Here is a 26,847-nt window from a genome sequence, read left to right as displayed (position 1 = left end):
GCAACTACACTCCTTGCCCTTGTATCGAGGTCTGGGAGGCGCCATGCCTCCTATAAATGGTCCACTCTGGAGTCCTGGCAACTTCATGAGGTCAGTCCTTCCTCAATGTCCAACTAGATAGTTTACAGAGCTCTGCAGAGACTGGTTCCTAATTAGAAAATAATCCGTAACCTTTGTACCTAGAATATAACAGCTGGGCAATCTGTCCATATTTTCCTGTGGATGAATATATACATTTTATATGGAAACCCAATTGTGACTACAGCAATATGCTCAATACCTGACCCTTGTCAATAAAAACATCAATCTATACAACTTAAAAATATAAAATATAAACATCCCCATTTATATTTCCAGAAATGGCACTCATCATTTATTTTCTAAGGAAGAATCTGGTGAAAGGCACCACAAAGTAAAGAGTACGTTCCACTCATTTACATGGTGATGTCACTATTCCTTATTTACAAGTTTTAAGGCTGGTGTTTGCACGTGCAAAGATTCAGGACTATGAATGCTATGATGCTGTCTTAAAAGGTGTTGGATCTCTTTCAATTCAAGGTCTCTATCTCCTGTATCTCCAGTTTTTCCAGTTCTGCCCTACTTGTCAGCAACACTCTGAAAACAGTTCAAGATTCATAGGTCTTTTCGATGACCCCCTTAAGCAGATAACTTGACTCTGTCTGAACCTCTCGGCCAAACCATATACGTACACAGAAATGAGGTCATTAGGAATCTTAATAAGTATATTGTAGAGACATTTTAGGAACACCCCAACTTTAAATGGTTACAGCTCAGCATTACATGTAAATAGTGCATCGATAAAAGTACAAACCTCACAAGCAGACTTTCATTCAGCACCAGAGTTTAGACAGCACATGTAAACGGTAAACTAGCTACAGGTAAACGGCACAGAAAAACATTTAACTGGAGCTGTCACGTGACCTTTGCGCCTTACTTCAGTGACAGCCGGTCTTACTGGACAACTTCCTTCAGGAATACCCAGATCAGATGGTTGACCAGCTCTGGCTGGTCCTGCTGAAGCCAGTGACTGGTGTCGGGCACAACGGTCAGTCTGAAATAATTCCTTACGTAGGACTTTGAGAGCTCAGCCATTCGGAATTCCAGGAATTCTTCGTTTTCTCCCCACAACAACAGGGTGGGTGACACCACCTCATTCTGGTTCAAGGGCAGGCTCCTGTAAAACAAAGGTCACCTTGAATGAAAGAAGTTCAAAGGGCAACGCATGGGAATTCATGCCTCTGTTTTTTAATTTATCTAAAAGTAAACTATGACCCAGTTCCTTTTGTAATCTGTCATGTTATCCTCCCAGTTCTATTCAAAGAAGGGAGGGAAGTAAACAGTGGTTAACAATAGACTGTCCAGCTTAACATCTAGTTAATGTTTGGACCAATTATTAAAGAAGTATTATCATCACATTTTGAAAATCGTAATCTAGTTAAGCCGTTAGTATGACAACATAAAGGGGAAATTTTGTCTAACAAATTTATGAGTTTTTTGAGGAAGTCTTCAGCAGAATGAATGGGGGAGGAGGGGAAATCAGGAGTGAATGGGGGGAGGAATTAGGAGTGAATGGGTGAAGGGGGAAACCAGGAGTGAATGGGGGGAGGGGAAACCAGGAGTGAATATGGGGGGGAGGGAAACCAGGAGTGAATGGGGGGTAAGGAAAATCAGGAGTGAATGAGGGGAGGGGAAAATCAGGAGTGAATGGGAGAGGGGAAATCAGGAGTGAATGGGGGAGGAATCAGGAGTGAATGGTGGGGAGGGAAACCAGGAGTGAATGGGGGGGATTAGAAGTGAATGAGGGGGAGGGGAAACCAGGAGTGAATGGGGGGGATTAGAAGTGAATGAGGGGGAGGGGAAACCAGGAGTGAATGGGGGAGGGAAACCAGGAGTGAATGGGAGGAAGGGAAAATCAGGAGTGAATGGGGGAGGGGAAAATCAAGAATGAATGGGGGGAATTAGGAGTGAATGAGGGAGAGGGGAAATCAGGAGTGAATGGGGGAGGGAAAATCAGGAGTGAATGGGGGGTAGGGATAAACCAGGAGTGAATGGGGGGGGAACCAGGAGTGAGTGGGGGAAGGGGATATCAGGAGTGAATGGGGGGTAGGGATAAACCAGGAGTGAATGGGAGGGGGAAGGAAACATTTTGGAGGGGGAATAGCCAGATGTCTTGGTACATATTGGCACCAATGACATAGGAAGGACATACAATGAGGTCCTGAAAAGAGGATTTAGAGAGCTCGGGAGAACAGAGAAGCATGACCTCCAGGGTAGTAATTTCTGCATTGCTGCCTGTGCCACCCGCCAGTGAGGGTAGAAACAGGATGATCTGGCAGGTAAATGCGTGGCTGAGAAACTGGTGCAGGGGGCAGGGCTTCAGGTTCTTGGATCACTGGGATCTCTTCTGGGGGAGGCATGACCTGTTGAAAAGTGATGGGTTGCACCTGAACCTGAGGGGGACCAATATTCTCACAGGCAGGTTTGTTAGAGCTGTTGGGGAGGCTTTAAAATAATGTGGTGATGGCGGGGGTTGAGAACCAGATTGAAGGGACTCAGGATAGGACGGATGTTAAGAAAGCAAAGGTAGCATGCAGTCAGACTGTCAGGAAGGGAAGGCAGATGATAGGACATAATTGCAGCCAGCAAGGTGAGGGTCAGTGTATTAGGGATGCAGAATGAAAAAGGGTAGCAAATACAGTACTCAAAGTGTTATATCTCAATGCACGGAGTATAAGAAATAAGGTGGATGATCTTGTTGCACTATTACAGTTTGTCAGGTATGACGTTGTGGCCATCACTGAATCGTGGCTGAAGGATGATTGTAGTTGGAAACTGAAGGTCCAAGGTTACACATTGTATTGGAGGGATAGGAAGGTAGACAGAGGGGGTGGAATGGCACCAATTCATTAGAAAGATAAAACATAGGATCAGAAGATGTTGAATCTTTGTGAGTTGAGTTCAGAAGGTAAAAGGACGTTGATCGTAGTTATATACAGGCTTCCCAACAGTAGCTGGGATGTCGACTACAGTTACAATGGGAAATAGAAAAGGAGTGTCAAAAGGGCAATGTTATGATAGTCATGGGAGTTTTCAACATGCAGGTCGAATGTAAAAATCAGGTTGGAAATGGATCTCAGGAGACTGAGTTTGTTGAATGCCTAGAGTAGTTTGTCGTTGAGTCTACTAGGGGATCAGCTGTACCGGCTTGGTTGTTATGTAATGAACCGGAGGTGATTAGAGCATTTAAGGTAAGGTAGCACTGAGGAGGCAGTGTTCACGATATGATTGAGTTCAACTTGAAATTTGAAAGAAAGTAAAGTCTGATGTAGCAGTATTTCAGTGGAGTAAAGGAAATTACAATGGTATAAGAGGGGTTGGCCAATATAAAGAGGCCTTGAGGAAAGAGAAGCAGAATAAATGGTGTAAAGGTAATGAGGTAGAAGGGCTGAAGTGTGTGCACCTCAATGCAAGAAGCATCAGGAACAAAGGTGATGAACTGAGAGCTTGGATACATACATGGAATTATGATGCAGTGGCCATAACAGAGACTTGGCTGGCACCAGGACAGGAATGGATTCTCAATATTCCTGGATTTCAGTGCTTTAAAAGGGATAGAGAGAGTAGAAAAGGGGAGGAGGGGTGGAATTACTGGTCAGGGATACTATTACAGCTACAGAAAGTAGGGGTAATGTAGCAGGATTCTCTTTTGAGTCAGTATGGGTAGAAGTCAGGAACAGGAAGGGAGCAGTTACTCTATTGCTGGTATTCTATAGGCCCCCTGGTAGCAGCAGAGATACCGAGGAGCAGATTGGGAGGCAGATTTTGGAAAGGTGCAAAAATAAAAGGGCTGTTATCATGGGTGACTTTAACTTCCCTAATATTGATTGGCACCTGATTAGTTCCAATGGTTTAGACGGGGCAGAGTTTGTTAAGTGTGTCCAGGATGGATTCCTGTCACAGTCTGTTGACAGGCCGACCAGGGGGAATGCCATACTAGATCTAGTACTAGGTAATGAACCAGGTTAGGTCACAGATATCTCAGTGGGTGAGCATCTGGGGGACAGTGACCACCGCTCCCTGGCCTTTAGTATTATCATGGAAAAGGATAGAATCAGAGATGACAGGAAAATTTTTAATTGGGGAAAGGCAAATTATGAGGCTATAAGGCTAGAACTTGCGGGTGTGAATTGGGACGATGTTTTTGCAGGGAAATGTACTATGGACATATGGTTGATGTTTATACTTTATACTTCATACTTCATTGTCGCCAAACAGTTGGTACTAGAACGTACAATCATCACAGTGATACTTGATTCTGTGCTTCACACTCCCTGGATTACAAATATTAAATATTAAAAATAGTGAAGGTTAGTAAATATTAGACATTTAAATTATAAATCATAAATAGAAAATAGAAAAATGGGAAGTAAGGTAGTGCAAAGAAACTGAGAGGCAGGTCCGGATATTTGGAGGGTGCAGCCCAGATCTGGGTCAGGATCTGTTCAGCAGTCTTATCACAGTTGGAAAGAAGCTGTTCCCAAATCTGGCCGTACGAGTCTTCAAGCTCCTGAACCTTCTCCCGGAGGGAAGAGGGACGAAAAGTGTGTTGGCTGGGTGGGTCGTGTCCTTGATTATCCTGGCAGCACTGCTCCGACAGCGTGCGGTGTAAAGTGGACGGAAGATTGGTTTTGTGTGATGTGCTGCGCCATGTTCACGATCTTCTGCAGCTTCTTTCGGCCTTGGACAGGACAACTTCCATACCAGGTTGTGATGCACCCTAGGAGAATGCTTTCTACGGTGCATCTATAAAAATTAGTGAGGGTTTTAGGGGACGGGCCAAATTTCCTTAGTTTTCTCAGGAAGTAAAGGCGCTGGTGGGCCTTCTTGGCAGTGAACTCTGCTTGGTTGGACCAAGTCAGGTCATTTGTGATATTGACCCCTAGGAACAAAGTTTTTGACCTGTTCCACTTGTGCACCACCGATGTAAATTGTTTAGGGATCTCTTGCAGGATGTTAGGGATAAATTTGTCCTGGTGAGGAAGATAAAGAATGGTAGGGTGAAGGAACCATGGGTGAAAAGTGAGGTGGAAAATCTAGTCAGGAAGAAGAAGGCAGCATACATGAAGTTTAGGAAGCAAGGATCAGATGGGTCTATTGAGGAATATAGGGTAGCAAGAAAGGAGCTTAAGAAGAGGCTGAGGAGAGCAAGATGGGGGCATGAGAAGGCTTTGGCAAGTAGGGTAAAGGAAAACTCCAAGGCATTCTTCAATTATGTGAAGAACAAAACGATGACAGGAGTGAAGATAGGACTGATTAGAGATAAAGGTGGGAAGATGTGCCTGGAGGCTGTGGAAGTGAGCGAGGTCCTCAATGAGTACTTCTCTTCAGTATTCACCAATGAGAGGGAACTTGATGACGGTGAGGACATTATGAGTGAGGCTGATGTTCTGGAGCATGTTGATATTAAGGGAGAGGAGGTGTTGGAGTTGTTAAAATACATTAGGATGCATAAGTCCCCGGGGCCTGACGGAATATTCCCCAGGCTGCTCCACGAGGCGAGGGAAGAGATTGCTGAGCCTCTGGCTAGGATCTTTATGTCCTCGTTGTCCACGGGAATGGTACTGGAGGACTGGAAGGAGGCGAATGTTGTCCCCTTGGTCAAAAAAGGTAGTAGGGATAGTCCGGGTAATTATAGACCAGTGAGCCTTACATCTGTGGTGGGAAAGCTGTTGGAAAAGATTCTTAGAGATAGGATTTATGGGCATTTAGAGAATCATGGTCTGATCGGGGACAGTCAGCATGGCTTTGTGAAGGGCAGATCGTGTCTAACAAGCCTGATAGAGTTCTTTGAGGAGGTGGCCAGGCATATAGATGAGGGTAGTGCAGTGGATGTGATCTACATGGATTTTAGTAAGGCATTTGACAAGATTCCACACGGTAGGCTTATTCAGAAAGTCAGAAGGCATGGGATCCAGGGAAGTTTGGCCAGGTGGATTTAGAAATGGCTTGCCTGCAGAAGGCAGAGGGTTGTGGTGGAGGGAGTACATTCAGACTGGAGGGTTGTGACTAGTGGTGTCCCACAAAGATCGGTTCTGGGACCTCTACTTTTCATGATTTTTATTAACGACCTGGATGTGGGGGTAGAAGGGTGGGCTGGCAAGTTTGCAGATGACACAAAGGTTGGTGGTGTTGTAGATAGTGTAGAGGATTGTCAAAGTTTGCAGAGAGACATTGATAGGATGCAGAAGTGGGCTGAGAAGTGGCAGATGGAGTTCAAACTGGAGAAGTGTGAGGTGGTACACTTTGGAAGGACAAACTCCAAGGCAGAGTACAAAGTAAATGGCAGGATACTTAGTAGTGTGGAGGAGCAGAGGGATCTGGAGGTACATGTCCACAGATCCCTGAAAGTTGCCTCACAGGTAGATAGGGTAGTTAAGAAAGTTTATGGGGTGTTAGCTTTCATAAGTCGAGGGATAGAGTTTAAGAGTCGTGATGTAATGATGCAGCTCTATAAAACTCTGGTTAGGCCACACTTGGAGTACTGTATCCACTTCTGGTCACCTCACTATAGGAAGGATGTGGATGCATTGGAAAAGGTACAGAGGAGATTTACCAGGATGTTGCCTGGCTTAGAGAGTATGCATTATGACCAGAGATTAAGGGAGCTAGGTCTTTACTCTCTGGAGAGAAGGAGGATGAGAGGAGACATGATAGAGGTGTACAAGGGGCTCCACAGGGGACTGTCTTGTCTCCCTTTCTCTTCACCATTTACACCTCGGACTTCAACTACTGCACAGAGTCTTGACATCTTCAGAAGTTTTCTGATGACTCTGCCATAGTTGGATGCATCAGCAAGGGAGATGAGGCTGAGTACAGGGCTACGGTAGGAAACTTTGTCACATGGTGTGAGCAGAATTATCTGCAGCTTAATGTGAAAAAGACTAAGGAGCTGGTGGTAGACCTGAGGAGAGCTAAGGTACCGGTGACCCCTGTTGCCATCCAGGGGGTCAGTGTGGACATGGTGGAGGATTACAAATACCTGGGGATACGAATTGACAATAAACTGGACTGGTCAAAGAACACTGAGGCTGTCTACATGAAAGGTCAGAGCCGTCTCTATTTCCTGAGGAGACTGAGGTCCTTTAACATCTGCCGGACGATGCTGAGGATGTTCTACGATTCTGTGGTGGCCAGTGCTATCATGTTTGCTGTTGTGTGCTGGGGAAGCAGGCTGAAGGTAGCAGACACCAACAGAATCAACAAACTCATTCGTAAGGCCAGTGATGTTGTGGGGATGGAACTGGACTCTCTCACAGTGGTGTCTGAAAAGAGGATGCTGTCCAAGTTGCATGCTATCTTGGACAAAGTCTCCCATCCACTACATAATGTACTGGTTGGGCACAGGAGTACATTCAGCCAGAGACTCATTCCACCGAGCTGCAACACAGAGCGTCATAGGAAGTAATTCCTGGCTGTGGCCATCAAACTTTACAACTCCCCCCTCAGAGGGTCAGACACCCTGAACCAATAGGCTGGTCCTGAACTTATTTCCTGGCATAATTTACATATTACTATTTAACTATTACTATTTATTATTTATGGTGTAATTGTAACAAAAACCAATTTCCCCCAGGATCAATAAAGTATGACTATGACTATGACTATGACTATGACTAATAAGAGGAATAGATAGAGTGGACAGCCAGCGCCTCTTCCCCAGGGCACCACTGCTCAATACAAGAGGACATGACTTTAAGGTAAGGGGTGGGAAGTTCAAGGGGGATATTAGAGGAAGGGTTTTTACTCAGAGAGTGGTTGGTGTGTGGAATGCACTGCCTGAGTCAGTGGTGGAGGCAGATACACTAGTGAAATTTAAGAGACTGCTAGACAGGTATATGGAGGAATTTAACGTGGGAGGTTATATGGGAGGCAGGGTTTAAGGGTCGGCATAACATTGTGGGCTGAAGGGCCTGTACTGTGCTGTACTATTCTATGTTCTATGTTCAAAGTAAATTGGAGGGAGCTGCTGGCAGGGATGTCAGCAGAGCAGCAATGGTGTGAGTTTCTGGGAAAAATGAGGAAGGTGCAGGATAGATGTATTCCAAAAACAAAGAAATACTCAAATGGCAAAATAGTACAGCTGTGGCTGGCAAGGGAAGTCAAAGCTAATGTCAAAGCAAAAGAGAGGGCATACAACAAAACAAAAATTAGTGGGAAGATAGAGGATTGGAAAGCTTTAAAAAGCTACAGAGAGCAACTAAAAGAATCATTATGAGGGAAAAGACAAGATATGAAAGCAAGCTAGCAAACAATATCAGAGTGGATAGTAAAAGCTTTTACAAGTATGTAAAAATAAAAGAGAGATGAGAGTGGATATAGGACCACTAGAAAATGAGGCCGGAGAAATAATAACGGGGGACAAGGAGATGACAGATGAGCTAAGTGAGTATTTTGCATCAGTCTTCACTGTTGAAGACATTAGCAGTGTGCCAGATGTTGAAGGGTGTAAAGGAAGAGAAGTGAGTGCAGGTATTATTACAAGGAAGAAGGTGCTCAAAAAGCTGAAAGACCTAAAGGTACATGTCACCCAGACCAGATGAACTGCACCCTGGAGTTCTGAAAGAGGTAGTGGTACAGATTGTGGAGGCATTAGAAATGATCTTTCAAAAATTATTGGACTCTGGCAAGGTGCCAGAGGACTGGAACATTGCAAATGTCGCTGCACTCTTTAAGAACGGAGGAAGGCAGCAGAAAGAAAATTATAGACCAGTTAGCCTGACCTCAGTGGGTGGGAAAATGTTGGAATCAATTGTTAAGGATGAGGTGATGGAGTTCCTGGTGACAAAGGACAAGATAGGACAAAGTCAGCATGGTTTCCTTAAGGGAAAACCTTGCCTGATGAAGCTGTCGGAATTCTCTGAAGAGGTTACTAATAGGATAGATGAAGGAAATGCAGTGGATGTTGTATATTTAGGGTGGAATTTGAATGTGCAGAAGGTATCTTCCAAGATGCCTCATAAGAGATTAAAGTCACAGAACGGGAGCCAATGGTGCTGTATATTGGAACATACAGAGGACTGAACAACGCATTTATCTTAAGCAGAATAATGGCTACATTTATCTAGGAATTTCTACAGCGTTCAATTGCAATGCAACCCTGTATGATTTCACAGTGAGACTAAATGTTTCCTGAGCTCCAGCTGCATGCAATGCTTCCTTGGTAACTTCGGATGCCTCATCATTTTTTCACATAACCATATGCTCCTGTGAAGCAGGCTCTGCCTATCTTATGTTGCTGTTCTGAACTTCATTTACAATCATCAGAAATAATACTTTCTTACCCTTGAAATGGAGCAGAATTGAAGCTCACAGATTTCTTAGGGAATTACACTATGCCTAATTGTGCTTATATATTGCATTCAAATCAGGAAAGCATCAAAGGAATTTTTAATGGAGCGTTACAAAATATGATTTCACCCGCAAATGTCACCATTCTTCCGGTACCAGCGTAGCTCACTTGCCCTAACCATCCATCTTTGGACTGTGGGAGGACACCAGAGGATCGGGGAAACCCACGCGTCATGGCGAGAACATACAGACTCCTTACAGTGTGTGGCAGGAACTGAACCCCCATCTGTGATCACTGGTGCTGTAAAAGCATTATCCTAACCACTACTGTGTCACTCTACAATACTACTTACAATATTGGTCTCCTTATTTAAGGAAGGATATTAGGGCGGGAGGAGAAGATGGCGGTGCGACACAGCGTGCGCGGCCTCTCCGGTGAAATGATATCGTATTTGTTAAATAGGGGCCGTGCACAATTCTGATTTGACGGAGACAGCCATGAGAAGCATGGAGGAACATCTGGAGTAACTTCTGAAATGCCTGGTTCGCTACTGCTGCTACTGTGCGATCAAGAATCTCCGGAGGGAAGGCCCCAAAATCCTCAGCCTTTGCCGGGGCTGGGGTCGAAGCATTCAGCAGAGATGGTACTCGGTGCTCGGTGTCGGAGGGCTGGACGGAGCTCAAAGTTTTTGGACAACTCAGAGTCGGACTGTGGTCAGGTACGGCAAGGAGAGTTTTCTTCCTTCTCCCGCCTGCGTGAGATGTGGGACTTTTGAGAGACTTTGAAATTTTTACCATTTTAATGGCCTGTTCTTCATCAAGTTATGGTATTGCTTGCACTGTTGTAACTATATGTTATAATTATGCGGGTTTTGTCAGTTTTTCAGTCTTGGTCTGTCCTGTGTTTCTGTGATATCACACTGGAGGAATATTGTATCATTTCTTAATGCATGCATTACTAAATGACAATAAAAGAGGACTGCGTGTCCTCATAATCTAATCTAATCTAATACACTCGTCCAAGAGGATCACAACCTTGTCGTGGTTTGGAGGCTTGTGTGCCTCAATGACCCGTAGAGCTATGTCAACTGGAGTCAGGGCTTTATGCTTTGGCTCTTGATAGGGTCACCCATGCTAAACAGGTCAAAGGGCAGAGGCCAGACTAAGAGTGGTCCACCAGTCCTCCAGGTTCAGGGAATCAACTCAGGGCTAACAATCCTGACTGGTCAAACAAAACTGTTACGGAAACAGCAATGAAGAATTCTATATCTGAGTGAGACGGTATTCCTGAGCCTCCACCCAGGACTTCTTACTTTATACATTATTGTCGCCAAACAATTGATACTAGAACGTAAAATCATCACAGTGATAGTCGATTCTGCGCTTCGCGCTCCCTGGTGTACAAATCGATAGTAAATATTAAAAATTTAAATTATAAATCATAAATAGAAAATAGAAAAGGGAAAGTAAGGTAGTGCAAAAAAAAAACGAGAGGCATGTCTGGATATTTGGAGGGTACGGCCCAGATCTGGGTCAGGATCCGTGCAGCAGTCTGATCACAATTGGAAAGAAGCTGCTCCCAAATCTGGCCATACGAGTCTTCAAGCTCCTGAGCCTTCTCCCGGAGGGAAGAGGGATGAAAAGTGTGTTGACTGGGTTGGTCATGTCCCTGATTATCCTGGCAGCACTGCTGCGACAGCGTGCGGTGTAAAGTGAGTCCAAGGACGGAAGATTGGTTTGTGTGATGTGCTGGGCTGTGTTCACGATCTTCTGCAGCTTCTTCCGGTCTTGGACAGGACAACTTCCATACCAGGTTGTGATGCACCCTAGAAGAATGCTTTCTACAGTGCATCTGTAAAAATTAGTGAGGGTTTTAGGGGACAGGCCAAATTTCTTTAACTTTCTCAGGAAGTAGAGGCGCTGGTGGGCCTTCTTGGCAGTGGATTCTGCTTGGTTGGACCAAGTCAGGTCATTTGTGATATTGACCCTGAGGACTTGCATGGCTGACGGCAGTGAAAACCACCGACACCTTGAGAGGAAGCCCTGAACATCGCCAGAGATGGATGACCTTCAACGCCAGTGGTGAGACAGGCAGAAGGGATTAATGCTTTGGGAGCAGTTCAGATAAGGTTTAGCAGGGTAATAGCTGGAACAGACAGGTTGTCTTGTGAGGAGAAATTCAACAAAAAGAGCATGTGCGCCAATAACTTCAGAAGATTGAAAGGGGATTCAATTGAAACTTATGGAACCCTGAGGATTCTGGACATGATGAATGTTGAAAGGTCGTTTTCTCTTGTGGGAAAATTAGAACTGGTGGTCCTGGTTTGAAAATAAGGATTATTATTTAAGACAGAGATGAGGTGAACTTTTCTCCTCAGGCGGTCCAGAGTCTTTGGACCTCTCTTCCTCAAGGAGCAGGGAGAGAGTGTCATGGAATATTTTTGATGTAGAGGTAGGTAGATTCTTGATGGGCGAGAGGTTGAAAGGTTATCAGGCTTGGACAGGAATGAAGAGTCAAGAATGACCCTGATGTTATGAAGGGAAAGAGCAGGCGGGGGGTGGTGTGTGTGTGATTGTGTGTGTGTGTGTGACAGAGACAGAGAGAAAGTAAGTGTGCGTATGTGTGCATGTGAGAGGTGAGGCAAACAGAACAGATTTCCTCTGTAGTACATTAGTCAATTGAGTGAATTTTGTAACAGTCCATTAATTTCACAGTGACTGTTATCAACAACAGATTTTACTCAACATTTACGTAATTATTAGAAAGTAAATTTCCTAGCTGCTACAGATGAACTCACATCTCATGTGCAGTGATCCAGGTCTCTCAATTACTCATCCAGTAACCATGCTCCCCTGCAGACTTTAGGTAACTACAAGTCATCCTAATGTGAACGATGTGTTGGAGTGTGAGCCGGTGTATAGTATTGTCATGTGGCTTCAAGGCCCATTTACAGAGCAGCAGTATCAACATATCCGTGCCGTTTCACTGTGGAAATAAGTCGAGGCTTCAGTGAATGTTCTCAATGAGTAACAGGACTGTGAGACAAACTCAGAATTATGGTGAACTAGACTTACAGATTCTGTCTATAGAGAAGCTAGCCTTTGAATGGGCTGGCAGAGTTGTACTGAAGGAGGCAGATGTAGCACTTGCCTGGCAGAGGCTTCCATGTATTTGAATTGGACATATCCCTTGTATTAATGGGTGGGCTTTATTTTCAAACGGTGACCACTAGTTCGGGAGGCTCCCACAACAAGAAACATTCTCTCCATACCCCCAGAGACCCTTCAAGATCCTGTACATTCAATTAGATCCCTTCTCAAATTCGAAACACTTGTAATGGCAGGAATGGTAGTCTGATAAAGGTAACACTTAAACCTGCACCTTAATTATGCCCTAACTTTGTCAAAAGGAAGGTAAAAATTTTACTATAAATTTTCATATCCTGGAAAAAGTTTTATAAAGTGCTGTAAAAGTAGAAAAATCTCCCAAAATGTTACATCTCTCAAAATAATCTCCCAAAAAATCTCACAAAATAATCATCAGACTAAAGTTTGACACAGATTGATGTTCTGATGCAGACAAGTTTCTCCCAAAGGTGACAAGCTGGAACTGTGTTAGCGCTAAAGAAACGATCAATTTGAAAAGAGACCAAAATAGGTCAGGCTCTCTCATGTTGCCTTCAAGCAGACGAACCTTGCAAATTGTGTCAAGATAGGACCCCGCTCATGGATTTGCTATTGTATTTATATTTGTTCATAAGAACACAAGAAAGTAGGACTAAGAAGAGGACAACACACATAAAATGCTGGAGGAACTTAGCAGGTCAGGCAGCATCTGTGGAAAAGAATAAACAGTCGATGTTTCGGACCAAGACTCTTTATCAGGACGGATTTACCCAAAGTGTTTATTCTTTTCCATAGATGCTGTCTGGCCTGCTGAGATCCTCCAGCATTTTGTGTGTGTTTCTTCGATTTCCAGCATCTGCAGGTTATCTCTTGTTTGTGAGTGGGAACAGGAGTTGGTCTCTGAGCCCTTCAGTTTTATCATGGCTAATTTGCCCAGGGCCTGGTCTCTTCTGTGGGAGTTCTCTATAGCCCTCAATTCCCCAATCTTTCAAACATTTATTGACTCCCTCTTTACATACCCCCAATGATCTAGACTCAAACACCATCCGGGGCAAAGAACTTCAGCAATTCACCGTCTCTGTGAGAAGAACATGAAGGCGTACCTGGAGCCAAATATGGAGTGAATCATTAAAGGGCCTTTTGAGTCTGGAACCATCTGCATTAAATCTTTGCACAGGCTCTGCTTTTTTCTAACCTTAGTTACAACACTATACCTGAATATATTCCTGAAGTGGCTGAGGGGTCCAGAGAAAGCTTCAGGCTGGGAAAATATGTACAGATAGGCTTCGATCTCATCCGCAGTCATCCTGTACTCTTTTGTCCTAATGCCAGTGCTCTGACTTGTGAATAAGTACTTCAGCACCTATAACATAAAATAGTAGTTAAATGTAGAGTCATAGAACACTACAGCGCAGAAACAGGCCCTTCAGCCCATCTAGTCCATGCCAAGTTATTATTCTGCCTAGTCCTATCGACCTGCACCCAAACCAGAGTCCTCCATTCCCCTTTGATCTATGTACTTGTCCAAATTTTTCTTAAATGTCGAACTCGAACCCACAGCCATCACTTCCAATGGCAGCTCGTTCCACACTCTCACCACCCTCTGAGAGATGAAATTTCCCCTCTTGTTCCCCTTAAGCATTTCACCTTTCACCCTTAACCCGTGACCTCTAGTTCTTGTCTCACCCAACCTCAGTGGAAAAACGCCTGCTTACATTTAATCTATAATTTTGTATACCTCTATCAAATCTTCCCACATTCTCTTACACACCAGGGAACTAAGTCCTAACCTATTCAACCTTTTCCTATGAGTCAGATCCTCAAGTCCCGCCAACATCCTTGTGCATTTTCTCTGTGCTCTTTCAATTTTATTGATATCCTTCTTGTAGGTAGGTGAGCAGAGAGGCACACAATACTCCAAATTAGGCCACACCAACATCTTATACAATGTTAACCTAACGTCCCATAACAACCACGTTGTTATATGTGTGTTTATTCAGTATGCTGAAAGCACTGTCCAGCCTCTAGTTCATTAATCGGATTTCAGATTAGTTTATCGTCATATATACTGGGGTGCAATGAAATTCCTTCCTTGTCTGAAGTTCACAAAATAAACATGGTCATAGTAAACAGAACAATGAGAGAAAAACTACAGAATGTTACAAAGATTGCAGTGCTAACTCAAGTAGGGTGGAAGGAAATGCCAAAATAACAATAACGTTATTATAGGACATTAATAGGAAGCTTTAGAGAGGGTGCAGAGGAGATTTGCCAGAATGTGGCCTGGATTAGAAAACATGTCTTATGAGAATAGGTTGTGTGAGCTAGCACTTTTCTCTTTGGAGAGAAGGAAGTTGAAAGGTGACTTGAGAGAGGTGTTCAAGACTATGAGGTATAGACAGAGTGGACAGCTAAGAGACATTTTTCCCAGGGCGGAAATGGCTAATACAAGGGGTCAAAATTTTAAGGTGACCGGAGGAAATTATAGGGGGTGGGGGATGTCAGAGGTAAGTTTTTTTTACAAGGAGAATGGTAGGTGCATGAAATGTGCGACCTGGGGTGATGGTAGAGACAGATATATTAGGGACATTTGAGAGATTCTTAGATTAGCACGTGATTGAAAGAAAAAGAATGGAAGGCTGTTTGGGAGAGAATGGTTGGATTGATCTTGGAGTAGGTTAAAGGCTCAGTATAACATCATTAGCCAAAGGTTCTGTTTTTCAATCATATGCTAATCTAACAATGTCTTAAATGTTCCCAACCAGCACCCCTGGCTGTGGGAAAGCTATTGCAAGGTATTCTAAGGGCCTGGATATACAAGTCCTGAAGGATCTTGGGCCCAAAATGTTGACTGTTTATTCCTTTCCATAGATGCTGTCTGACTTGCTGAGTTCCTCCAGCATTTTGTATGTGTTGAATCTGCAGAATTTTTTGTGTTTGACAAGGACTGTTTAGGGATAGTCAACATGGCTGTGTGCAGAGATAAATTGTGTCTAACCAATCTTATAGCTTTTGAGGAAGTTACCAGGAAAGTTGATGAAGGCAAGGCAGTGGATGTTGTGTACATGGACTCTAGCAAGGCCTTTGACAAGGTCCCGCGTGGGAGGTTGGTCAGGAATGTTGACGGTGGTGCCTGAAAAGAGGATGCTGTCCAAGTTGCATGCCATCTTGGACAATGTCTCCCATCCACTACATAATGTACTGGGTGGGCACAGCAGTACATTCCGCCAGAGACTCATTCCACCGAGATGCAACACAGAGCGTCATAGGAAGTCATTCCTGCCTGTGGCCATCAAACTTTACAACTCCTCCCTTGGAGGGTCAGACACCCTGAGCCAATAGGCTGGTCCTGGACTTATTTCCTGGCATAATTTACATATTACTATTTAACTATTTATGGTTTTATTACTATTTATTATTTATGGTGCAACTGTAACGAAAACCAATTTCCCCCGGGATCAATAAAATATGACTATGACTATGACTATGACTATGTTCAATTCTTGGCATTCAGGATGTGAGGTAGTAAATTGGATTAGACACTGGCTTTGCGGAAGAAGCCAGAGAGTGGTAGTAGATGGTTGTCTCGCTGACTGCAGGCCTGTGACTAGTGGTGTACCGCAGGGATCATTGCTGGGTCCATTGTTGTTTGTCATCTGTATCAATGATCTGGATGATAGTGAGGTGAACTGGAACAGCATCTATGTAGACAGCTCCAAGACTGGAGGTGTAGTGGGCAGTGATGAAGACTATCAACACTTATCTAATGGGATGACAGATGTCAGAGGAGTTTAATGCAGACATGTATGAGGTGTTGCACTTTGGGAGGACCAACCAGGGTAGGTCTTACATGGTTAATGGTAAGACACCGAGGAGTGTGGTAGAACAAAGGGATCTGGGAATACAGGTCCATAATTCATTGAAAGTGGTGTCACAGGTAGATGGGTCATAAAGAAAGCTTTTGGCACACTGGCCTATGTAAATGTATTGAGTACAGGAGTTGGGATGTTATGTTGAAATTATATAAGACGTTGATGAGGCCTAATTGGAGTATTGTGTGCAGTTTTGTTCATCTAACTACAGGAAAGATGTAAGTAAGTTTGAAAGGGTACAGAGAAAATTTACAAGAATTTACAGGAGGCTTGAGGACCTGAGTTATGGGGAGAGGTTGAACAGGTTTGGACTTTATTTCCTGGAACATAGAAGACTGAGGGTAGATTTGATAGAGTTATATAAAATTATGGGGGGTATAGATAGGGTAAATGCAAGCAGGCCTTTTCCAGTGAGGTTGGGCGAACTAGAGGTCATGGGTTAAGGGTTAAGGGTGAAAGGCAAAACCATGAAATGCGAAAGTCCAGATGCTGGAAATCCAAAGCAACACACACACACACACACACACACACACTCACTCAAAATGCTGGAGGAACTTAGCAGGTCAGGCAGCATCTCTGGAAATGAGTGAACCACCGTTACTTCAGACAGAGACTCTTCTTCAGGACTGAAGAAGATGAAATGTTTAAGGGGAACGTGAGGAAGAACTTCACTCAGAGTGTGGTGAGTGTGGGGAACAGGCTGCTAGAGGAAGTGGTGGATGGTTCAATGTCAACATTTAGGAGAAATTTGGATTGGTGCATTGATGGGCGGGGTGTGGATGGTATTGGTCCGGGTGCAGATCGATGGGACTAGGCTGGCTAATGGTTCAGTACAGAGTGGAAGAACCTGTCTCTGTGCCCCAGTGTCCTGTGACTCCATGACTCTAGAAGTAGGATTAAGTGTATGGAAACAAGGTGATATGTAATGCCTAACAGTGACACAATGGTGCAGCTAACAGAGCTGCTGCCTAACAGTGCCAGGGACACAGGTTCAATCCTGAGCTCCACTACTGTCTGTGTGGAGTTTGCACATTTTACCTGTGACTGGGTGAATTTCCTCCCAAGTCTCAAAGCCATCCGGCAGGGATTGAGGAAAATGTGAGAAGACTGAAAAATGGGAACAGAATGGTGAAAGGTCTCATCCTGAAACGTCGACTGTACTTTTTTTCCCGGATGCTGCCTGGCCTGCTGAGTTTGTGTGTGCTGCACAGTACGGTGAAAAGGATGTTTAACGGTCAGCATAGATACAGATGAGCTGAATGGACTGATTTAGTGCCTCACCTCTCCCTGACTCCATAAACATATTCTGTAGTAGGATGATTTGTTTTTGTTGCATGATAGTATAGCAGTTAGCGTGTATTGCTAAATAAAATGGAAGGTTTAGAGAGAGTGCAGAGGAGATTTACCAGAATGCTGCCTGGGCTAGAGAGTATGCCTTATGAGGATATATTGAGCGAGCTGGGGGGTTTCCTCTTTGGAGCGAAGGAGGATGAGAGATGACTTGACAGAGGTGTTCCAGATGATAAAAGGTATAGATCGAATGGACAGTCAGAGGTTTTTCCCAGGATTGAAATGGCTGATACAAGGGGTCATAATTTTAAGGTGATTGTAGCAAAGTATGGAGGGGAGGAATGTTCATTTTACACAGAGACTGGTGGATGCTTGGCATGTCCTGCCAGGGATGGGGGTTGTAGAAGCAGATACATTAAGAGAATTTAATAAACTCTTGGATAGGCACATGGATGATAGAAAAATGGATGCTATGTAGGAGGGAAGGGTTAGATTGATCTTAGAGTAGGTTAAAAGGTCCTCACAACATTGTTGGGCCAAAGGGCCTGTACTGTGCTATGTTCTGAGCTCTAAAAGGGAAAGCTTTTCTGTTGAGAAAGTTTCAACCTGAAACATAGTTTCTCTCCCTCCAGGTTTGCAGACCTGCAATTTAAATACCAGATTTCCAGGGCCCACAGTGCTTTATTTCCTTCTTTCCAGTGCCTACACTTCTGTATTTTATCCTCTCAGACTCTAGTTAGGGATGCCTGAATCTCTGGGGATTGAAGGGCTGTGACTGGGTGAGAGAAGATCACCCACGAACTAAAGCTGTTGCAGGTGCTTCCTGTGTATGACAAGTTAACCCCGGGAGGCTGTTAGCAACACACAGAGATGCCAAATGGACGCAGGCATTGCTTCATCATCACTTGCTTAAAATTCTGCTACTCACGAGGCCACTGTACAGGGTTCATACACCAGCAGGTAAGGCCAAGTCCTGCTGAGAGTTGATTATTTCTCTTTTGCACTATTAATTTTTTAAATATAGTAATTTTTACATCTTTGCATGGCACTGCTGTCACAAAACAACAAATTTCTTGACACATGTCAGTGATAATGAAACTGATTCTCATCCTCCATCCAGGTCACGGCCAGAGAGTCCAGGAGCTCAACCTTGTCCAGGCAGCTGTCCCCCTCTAAGGCAATCCTCCACCCACCTCCCTCTGACCTCAGCTACCCATCACGTTAACCTGTCCAATGCACCTCATCAGCTGCAAGATACTGGCATTCTACCCAGACCCTCCTTTTTACTGCCCACCCTGTTCCCATCACCTGCCCTGCGCTCCCCAGCAAATGCCTGAATTCTGATCATGTGCCTGAGCCTCAGTCCATTACCACACCCCCCCAGCCCATCCGCTACCCTTCACCCATACAGTTCCTCGCTTCGGTCACTTCCTTATATTTGCCTCCATGGTGGAAGAGAACAGGGAGGGGGGTTTATCTAACTCACACACAAAAATGCAATATGACTCAGGTTAAAACTCAGATCCTATAAACGTATGGGGTGTGTGTGTGTGTGTGTGTGTGTGTGTGTGTGTGTGTGTGTGTGTGTGTGTGTGTGTGTGTGTGTGTGTGTGTGTCGGTGTGTGCAGTCACACATTAGCTCCTGAGGACATTGAACATCAAAGTGCAACTGCCCTGTGAGGCAAACTAGAACATCGAACATGATAGCACGGTACAGGCCCTTCAGCCCACAATGTTGCCCTTCTCTAGGGTCAATCTAGCCCTTCCCTCCTACACCGCCCTCCATTTCTCTATCATCCATGTGCCTATCTAAGGGTTCAAGTTCAAGTTTAATTGCTATTCAACCATACACATGTATACAGCTAAACGAAACGGTGCTGCTCCAGGGTCAAGGTGGAAAGTACAGTACAGTACACACAGTCACACACAGCACATGTAGTTATGATAGTGCCTATAGTCACAAGAACAATACTAGCACAAGTTCCTGAGTGGCATGGTGATTGTGCATGGGATGTTATCCTAGAGCCATGTTTCTGCAAGAACAAGCACACAGTAGTTCCCTATCTCGCACTGTGTGCACCCCAGCGAAGACAATCCAGCTTGACTTCCATTTCCACTCTGGAAAAGAGTATCTGGCTATCCACTATATCACTCAACTCACTTGCCCCATCACTGAACTGTTCCCACAACCTATGGGCTCACATTCAAGACACTTCCTCTCATGTTCTCAATATTTATTGCTTATTATTATTATTATTGGTAGTAATATTTCTTTCTGTATTTGCATATTTTGTCATCTCTTAAGCACTGTCTCTTGCTGCAGTCTTTCAATGATTCTATTATAGTTAGTGGATTTATTGAGTATGCCCACAAGAAAATGAATCTCAGGGTTGTGACATATATGTACTTTGACAATAAAAGTCACTTTGAATTTTGGACTTTATCTAAGCATTTCAATGAAGTACATGTAATATATTCATGAACCAAAATCCAACAGGTTCAAAATAATGTAAAGATATGCTCCGTAGTCAGTTCTCATGGTTGTATTGCAAACAATAGCAACAATTTGCTCAGTGAGTTCATTACTTGTGCTCATTTTATTTTGTATGTGATGGATTGCAATTATATACTGTGTGTGACTATATGTACTATGTTTTGCATCTGGGCCCCAAAGGAACGATGTTTCACTTAGTTGCATGCATGTGTATGGTTGAATGACAATGAACTTGGACTTGAGGAGCAAATCAAGAATAACAGGGGGTGACTTAACCCCAAATTTAAATGTGAGAGACAAACTCCCAACTATAATTTATTAGCAGAAAGTAAAGCAATGTTATAATTGCCCAAATAAACCTTTTCTATATCATCAACAATGATACAAAACTCATACAATTTATTACTGGCCTAAAATAACTGTAAGTTCTTGGACTTAGAAATTAAAATTAATGAAATCATTATTTTTGTTTACACGTTATAAATTTTAATGATCCTTCCAATCAATTCTCCTGTGTCTGACTCACAGCTCACCTTGAAGTCACTTATAGTAAGAGCAAATTCAGGAAGCCATGGCACTTGGCAGAAGAAAAAATAACTCGATTTCATCAGTTGGGAGGGATGTCGCACCAGATAATCTGAAAAACAATGTATCAATAGAATGCATATAAATTTGGGGAGTTTCTTTAGAATGCTTTAACAATTAATATTTTAATGCAACATACACTCAGTGGCCACTTTATTAGGTACACCTCTGCTCCTGCTTGTTAATGCAAATATCTAATCAGCCAATCATGTGGCAGCAACTCAATGCATAAAAGCATGCAGACATGGTCAAGTGTTTCAGTTGTTCAGACCAAACATCAGAATGGGGAAGAAATGTGATCTAAGTGACATTGACCGTGGAATGATTGTTGGTGCCAGACAGGGTGGTTTGAGTATCTTTAACTACTGATCTCCTGGGGTTTTCACACACTATGTCTAGATTTTACAGGGAAATGATGTGAAAAACAAAAAGCACCCAGTGAACTGCAGCTTTGTGGGCAAAAATGCCTTGTTAATGACAGAGCTCAGAGGAGAATGGCCAGACTGGTTCAAACTTCCAGGAAGGTGACAGTAACTCAAATAACCATGCAGTGGTGTGCAGAGAAGCACCTTTCAGTACACAACATGTTGAACCTTGAAGTGGATGGGCTACAGCAACAGAAGACAACACTGGGTTCTATTCCTGTACCTAATAAAATGGCCATTGAGTGAATAGCAACAGTGGTGACTGAAATAGATGAACTGCAGGCAGTGGTTGAAAATATCTATCTAGAGCAAATGCTTTGCTGATTAAAAAAAAATTCTATCAATACAACCTCTACTAAGAAAGGAGGAGGTAGCAATTTTAATACAGACCTGGAAGTTGCATTGTGGTAATGTAATGACCCTTGTTTCTAACCCCAAAGAAAATTGCTCCCATGGATCCAGCTGTCTGGCTTCTTACCCTATTACAGCAGGTTCAGAATTTTCTTATCAACCTGAGCCAGTGCATAAATCCTGAAGTTGTGGTCAACTTCCTGTTGCAGCTACAGTGAACGAAAACAGCTTCACGATGATAAGGATAAGATCTAATCAATAATTTAGTAATTATCTTTACTTTGTAAAAATCCAGTGATTAATTATTCATTGTGCGATCGTCTCTGTGAGAAGGCTTCGATTCTAACAAATTACTGGGCACTTTTGAAAGCTTTGAGTATCACGTGACATACTGGTATTGGTTCATTATTGTCACATGTATCAAGACACTGTGAGAAACTTGGCTTGCATACTGTTCATACAGATCAGATCATTACACAGTGCACAGCTGGAATAACATAAAACGATATCAATAAAGAGTAAAAGCTACCGAAAAGCTGCAGTGGAGGTAAACAATAAAGTGTAAGATCATAATGAGGTAGGTTGTGAGGCCAAGAGTCCATTTTATTATACAAGAGGTTCGTGCAAAAATCATATAACAGGGGTATTAAAGCTGCCCTTGAGTCTGGTGGTATGCGCCTTCAGGCCTTGCATTGGGGGTCTGTAAATATTCCTAACTTGTGTAATAAAATTCTACTGTTGTGTTACACAGAATAGGTGAATCCGGAGCCTCGTTTAAGCCAGACTAGATATAGGTCCTAGTGACCTTTATAAATGAATATTATGCATTAATTTGACCTCAGGCAGCCTGTCATGATAAGATTTGAAGTCCAACAGCAACTTCCATTTCATGGCACCTCTGATGTACAAAGTCCTCCAAGATGTTTTGCAAGAGCACCTTCAGACAAAAGCTGGTACCAAAACACATTTGGAGAATCCCTTTCGAATTTGGCTACCATCCGCAGTTAGTTAACATTGCTAAGCTGATCTTAACTGACAGGTCCACCAGACACTTCAGCACTTGGCAGACTAGGAACAGGCAAGGCGGTGTCATTACAGTAATCCTCCACCCAACTGTCCTCATTACAATGTTGTACCCGACCGTCAATAAACCTTCAGCTGAAGTGGAGCTAAAGTACACTAATGCCTTATCGGATAGTCAGGGCCAAACGTTTATCTCAACGACAAATTAATTTTAAGCACAGACACTGAAAGAAAAAATAAAGAAAGTGGATAAAAAGTGATTGGGGAGAAAAGATAAAAAGCAAATAAAAATGCAGTTAATCTCTACGTATAAGTAAATTATGATGTAAATGTATTTTCAAGCTTTCAATCATTCCCTTTCTAGGCTTCCAAAAACCAGAAATGTTAGAATCATTCTGTCACAGAAAATGGCCCTTTGACCTACCCAACTGCACCAACTAACAAGCAACCAATTACACTAATCACATTTTTCCCCATCAGCTCCCCCGAGATTCCAGCACTCACCTACACACTTGCTCTTCTACCTAAGGTTCCAATGCATGAGGCTCTGGCCTGGACTTACAGTGCATCAGTTTGGCACTCAATGCAATTTGTATATGAAGCTTACAACCTGAATGCATGTAAAGTGTTTCTTCATATTGTAGAACATAGAACACAGAAATCTACAACACATTACAGGCCCTTCGGCCCACAATGTTGTGCTGACCATGTAACCTACTCCAGAAACTGCCTAGAATTTCCCTAGTGCATAGCCCTCGATTTTTCTAAGCTCATCTACCGATCTAAGAGGCTCTTAAAAGACCTTATTATATCCGCTTCCACCACCGCCGCCAGCATTGCATTCCACGCACCCACCACTCTCTGTGTGAAAAACTTACCTCTGACGTCCACTTGGTACTTATTTCCAAGCACCTTAAAACTGTGCCCCTTTGTGTTAGCTATTTCAGTCCTGGGGAAAAAGCCTCTGGCTGTCCACGTGATCAATGCTCTCATCATCTTATACACCTCTTTCAGGTCACCTCTCATCCTCCATCACTCCAAGGAAAAAAGGCCAAGTACACTCAACCTATTCTCATAAGGTATGCTCTCCAATCCAGGCAACATCCTTGTAAATCTTCTCTGTACTCTCTCTATAGTATCCACATCCTAGTGACCAGAACTCCAAGTGGGGTCTGACCAGGTCTTATATAGTTGTAACGTTACTTCCTAGCTCTTGAACTCAATCCCACAGTTGATGAAGGCCAACACACCATACGCCTTCGTAACAACACTGTCAACCTGAGCACGGACCTAAGGACACAGACCCAGATCCTCCACACTGCCAAGAGTCTTACCATTAATATTATATTATACTCTGTCTTCAAAGAGTATAGTCTTCTAGAGTTTGCTTAAACATAGTCATGATGTCCGCATTAAATTTCAAGTGGTCTGAGTGCAGAAAGTAGGAATAAGAAAATGCCATGCAGCCAGTCTGTGCTACATGACATATGAGTTTGTGCTTCAGACTAGATCAGACCTCTCCTTCAACTTCCTGCCTCCTTCCTTTGCACCACACATCAAACCCTCTATGTCAGGAGGTCCCAACCTATGGTCTCCGGACCCCTTGGTTAATGGTAGGGGTCCATGGCATAAAAAGGTTGGGAACCTCTGATCTATACTAAACTCTGCTCAAGGCTACATTTAGAATAGTACCAATTTCAAACGGCCAATTCTTGAACTTCCTTCATGATTTAAAACTTCACTTTCATATGTGACTGTCAGATAGTAAACTAATTATTCTTTCTGAAAGACCTTTAATGGATGCTATATAGCAGAAGTTTAAGGAGAGATCCCTGGAGATTCCACTGAATAAAGGTACTGCAGACAGAAAAATCAACAATGTCAATTATAATTTCCCTTTGTCATTGGACGAGGCAACGATCAAACTTAATAAGGTTTGACTTGGAAGTAGAAGTAATGAATTCATAGTTTATTTCTTACCTAATCTAATAATGAAAAACTATTTCAGAAATTAATCTCCTCCGTGCATTGATTAATGAAATGGTGTTACATTTTTATCTGTGTTGTTTTAACACAACAGTTAATCTACTTAAAATAAACAGGGATTTTAACACAGTGCTGCAGGAAATCACTGTGGGCTTGCGAGAGGAAATCAAAGCCCCAACATTTCTTGCTTTGCATTCCTTTCATTACAGGGTAGGAAATATACATCTCCTGAGAATTTTCATTAAAAAAAACATTTAATATGATATGCAGTTTAGTTCTGTACCTACGGGAAGTGGTAATCAGAAATCTCAGATTTAAGATAATTGGCAAAAGAACTGCAGGAGAAACGAGGAGAAAGTTCTAAATGTAAAAGGGTTGAGTTGGGGGGGGGGAATTAAATTGTTTTTATTAAAAGGAGCTTTTAATTGGATATGTCAATTAGTTCCCATCACACTGCATGAAGCGGAGCAAAGTAAATATGCTTCTCTGTAAGGCTGGCTTCATTTAATCTTCCTTGCCATGAATTCCTTACAATGACTCTTAGATTGATAGATTAATCTGGTTAATTTCAGAAATAAGTAGGTAAAAGGAACACTGTTTGACCTTAACAAAAATATCTTCTAACTTCCTCTGGGTATATGTATATATTGGAAGTGTGTTGCCATGGTATAATCATATTTGACCTTGAGTATTAAAAATAGATGTGAAATAATCTGTTTTTGACACCAGGACTAATTTTCAATGGATAGGAAGGTCAACCCATATTTAGCAGAAACAGAGCAAGACTTTATTCTATTTCTGTGACAAACTGCAACTTCCCTGATGTAGGAACCTGGAGTATAATGTCCACTCATTTCCTTTACAGGTGAGCCATGGAGGATATACTAATGCAACTATTTCTTGTTGCCAACTGAAGTAGCAGCTTTTAATGCGGCAAACCTAAATTAACTGTTGGGTTAATTATGCCTCCTCCCTGCTCCCCATCATGCATGAAGGTGAGGGTTTAACTGGTCAGTGTTCTTTAGGTAACCAACACTTATGGATGGGTACCTACATGGATGATAAAAAAAATGGAGGGCTATGTAGGAAGGAAAGGTTAGATTGATCTTCATCATTACGTGCCTTGCCGTGACGTAGACAGTCATGGTCTCATGACCATGAATGTTCTTGGCAAATTTTTCTACAGAAGTGGTTTGCCATTGCCTTCTTCTGGGCAGTGTCTTTCCAAGACAGGTGACCCCAGCCATTATCAATACTCTTTAGAGATTGTCTGTCTGGCTTCAATGGTCGCATAACCAGGACTTGTGATATATACCAACTGCTCGTATGACCATCCACCACCTGCTCCCATGGCTCCACACTACCCTGATCGGGGGGCTAAGCAGGTGCTACACCTGGCCCAAGGTTGACCTGCAGGCTGGTGGAGGGAATGAATGGCTTTGGTAGAGATGCATCTTCACCCTGCCACCGGAGATTGATCTTGCAATAGGTTATAAGTTCAGCATAATGTTGGTAGCTGTTGGGTGCCAGGTGTATAGCTGCAAGTTCTAAATAACTACAATGTTTTTCCATGCACTTTGAACTCTATTTTAGGTGCAGATCTCCTGCTATTATTTCTAAATGTGCATTTTGCTCCTTTGAATCTATTCTATGACGCAGTCATAGAGTGGAAAAACAGATCCTTCAGCCCAACTCACCAAAAGCCCTCGAAACCCCTTCCATCCAACGTACATAGTTGGCTTTTAAATGTTGCTGATTTGCTCGCCACGATCATTACTTCTGACAGCTCATTCCAAATACGCACCATGCTTTGCATAAAGAAGTGGCTCCTGATGTCTGTTTTAAACCTTTGGCTTCTATTCTTAACCCTTGTTTTTAGCACCTCCTTCTGGGGAAAAAGACAATCTGTTTTCACCCCGTCTATGCCCCTCATGATCTTCTATACCTCAACCTTTTACATTCCAGGGGATAAAGTCCAGGCCTATGCAACCTCTCTTCGTAAGACAAGGCCTCAAGTTCAGGCACCATTCTAGTAAATCTTTTCTGCACTCTTTCTATTTTAGAAGCACTCTTTCTTATAACAGGGTGACCAAAACTCCACACAACACTCCATGTGTGACCTCACCAATGACAAATATAACTGCATCGTAGCTTCCAAAACGCCACACAGAGTGCTCTGACTGATGAAGGCCAGTGTGCCAATGCCTTGCTTGGCACACTAGCTACCTTGACTACCTGTGATACCACTTTCAACAAAGTACGCACATGTTCCATCTGTTCCGTAATACTCCCCAGGAACCTACTATGCACTCTACAAGTCCTATCT

The 26,847-nt window shown here is 43.1% G+C and overlaps 1 protein-coding gene across 1 annotated transcript in view; it reads right to left on the bottom strand.

Annotated features, from left to right (window-relative positions):
* Window positions 1-862: 862 nt before the first annotated feature.
* The window catches only part of ephx4 (epoxide hydrolase 4), a 73,207-nt gene continuing 47,222 nt past the window's right edge, over window positions 863-26,847 (bottom strand). Inside the window, exons 5-7 of the mRNA XM_072274596.1 lie at window positions 20,685-20,788; window positions 13,710-13,858; window positions 863-1,195 (exon numbers count right to left, since the gene is read on the bottom strand). Coding sequence (XP_072130697.1) covers window positions 973-1,195; window positions 13,710-13,858; window positions 20,685-20,788 — 476 coding nt within the window. The 3' untranslated portion in view covers window positions 863-972. The remainder of the gene's footprint in view (window positions 1,196-13,709; window positions 13,859-20,684; window positions 20,789-26,847) is intronic.

This window comes from Mobula birostris, chromosome 12 (assembly GCF_030028105.1).
Source record: "Mobula birostris isolate sMobBir1 chromosome 12, sMobBir1.hap1, whole genome shotgun sequence".
In the NCBI taxonomy this organism is placed as follows: domain Eukaryota; kingdom Metazoa; phylum Chordata; class Chondrichthyes; order Myliobatiformes; family Myliobatidae; genus Mobula; species Mobula birostris.
The sequence above is the reverse complement of the archived record's forward strand: the minus strand, read 5'-3'. Positions and strand labels throughout refer to the sequence as shown.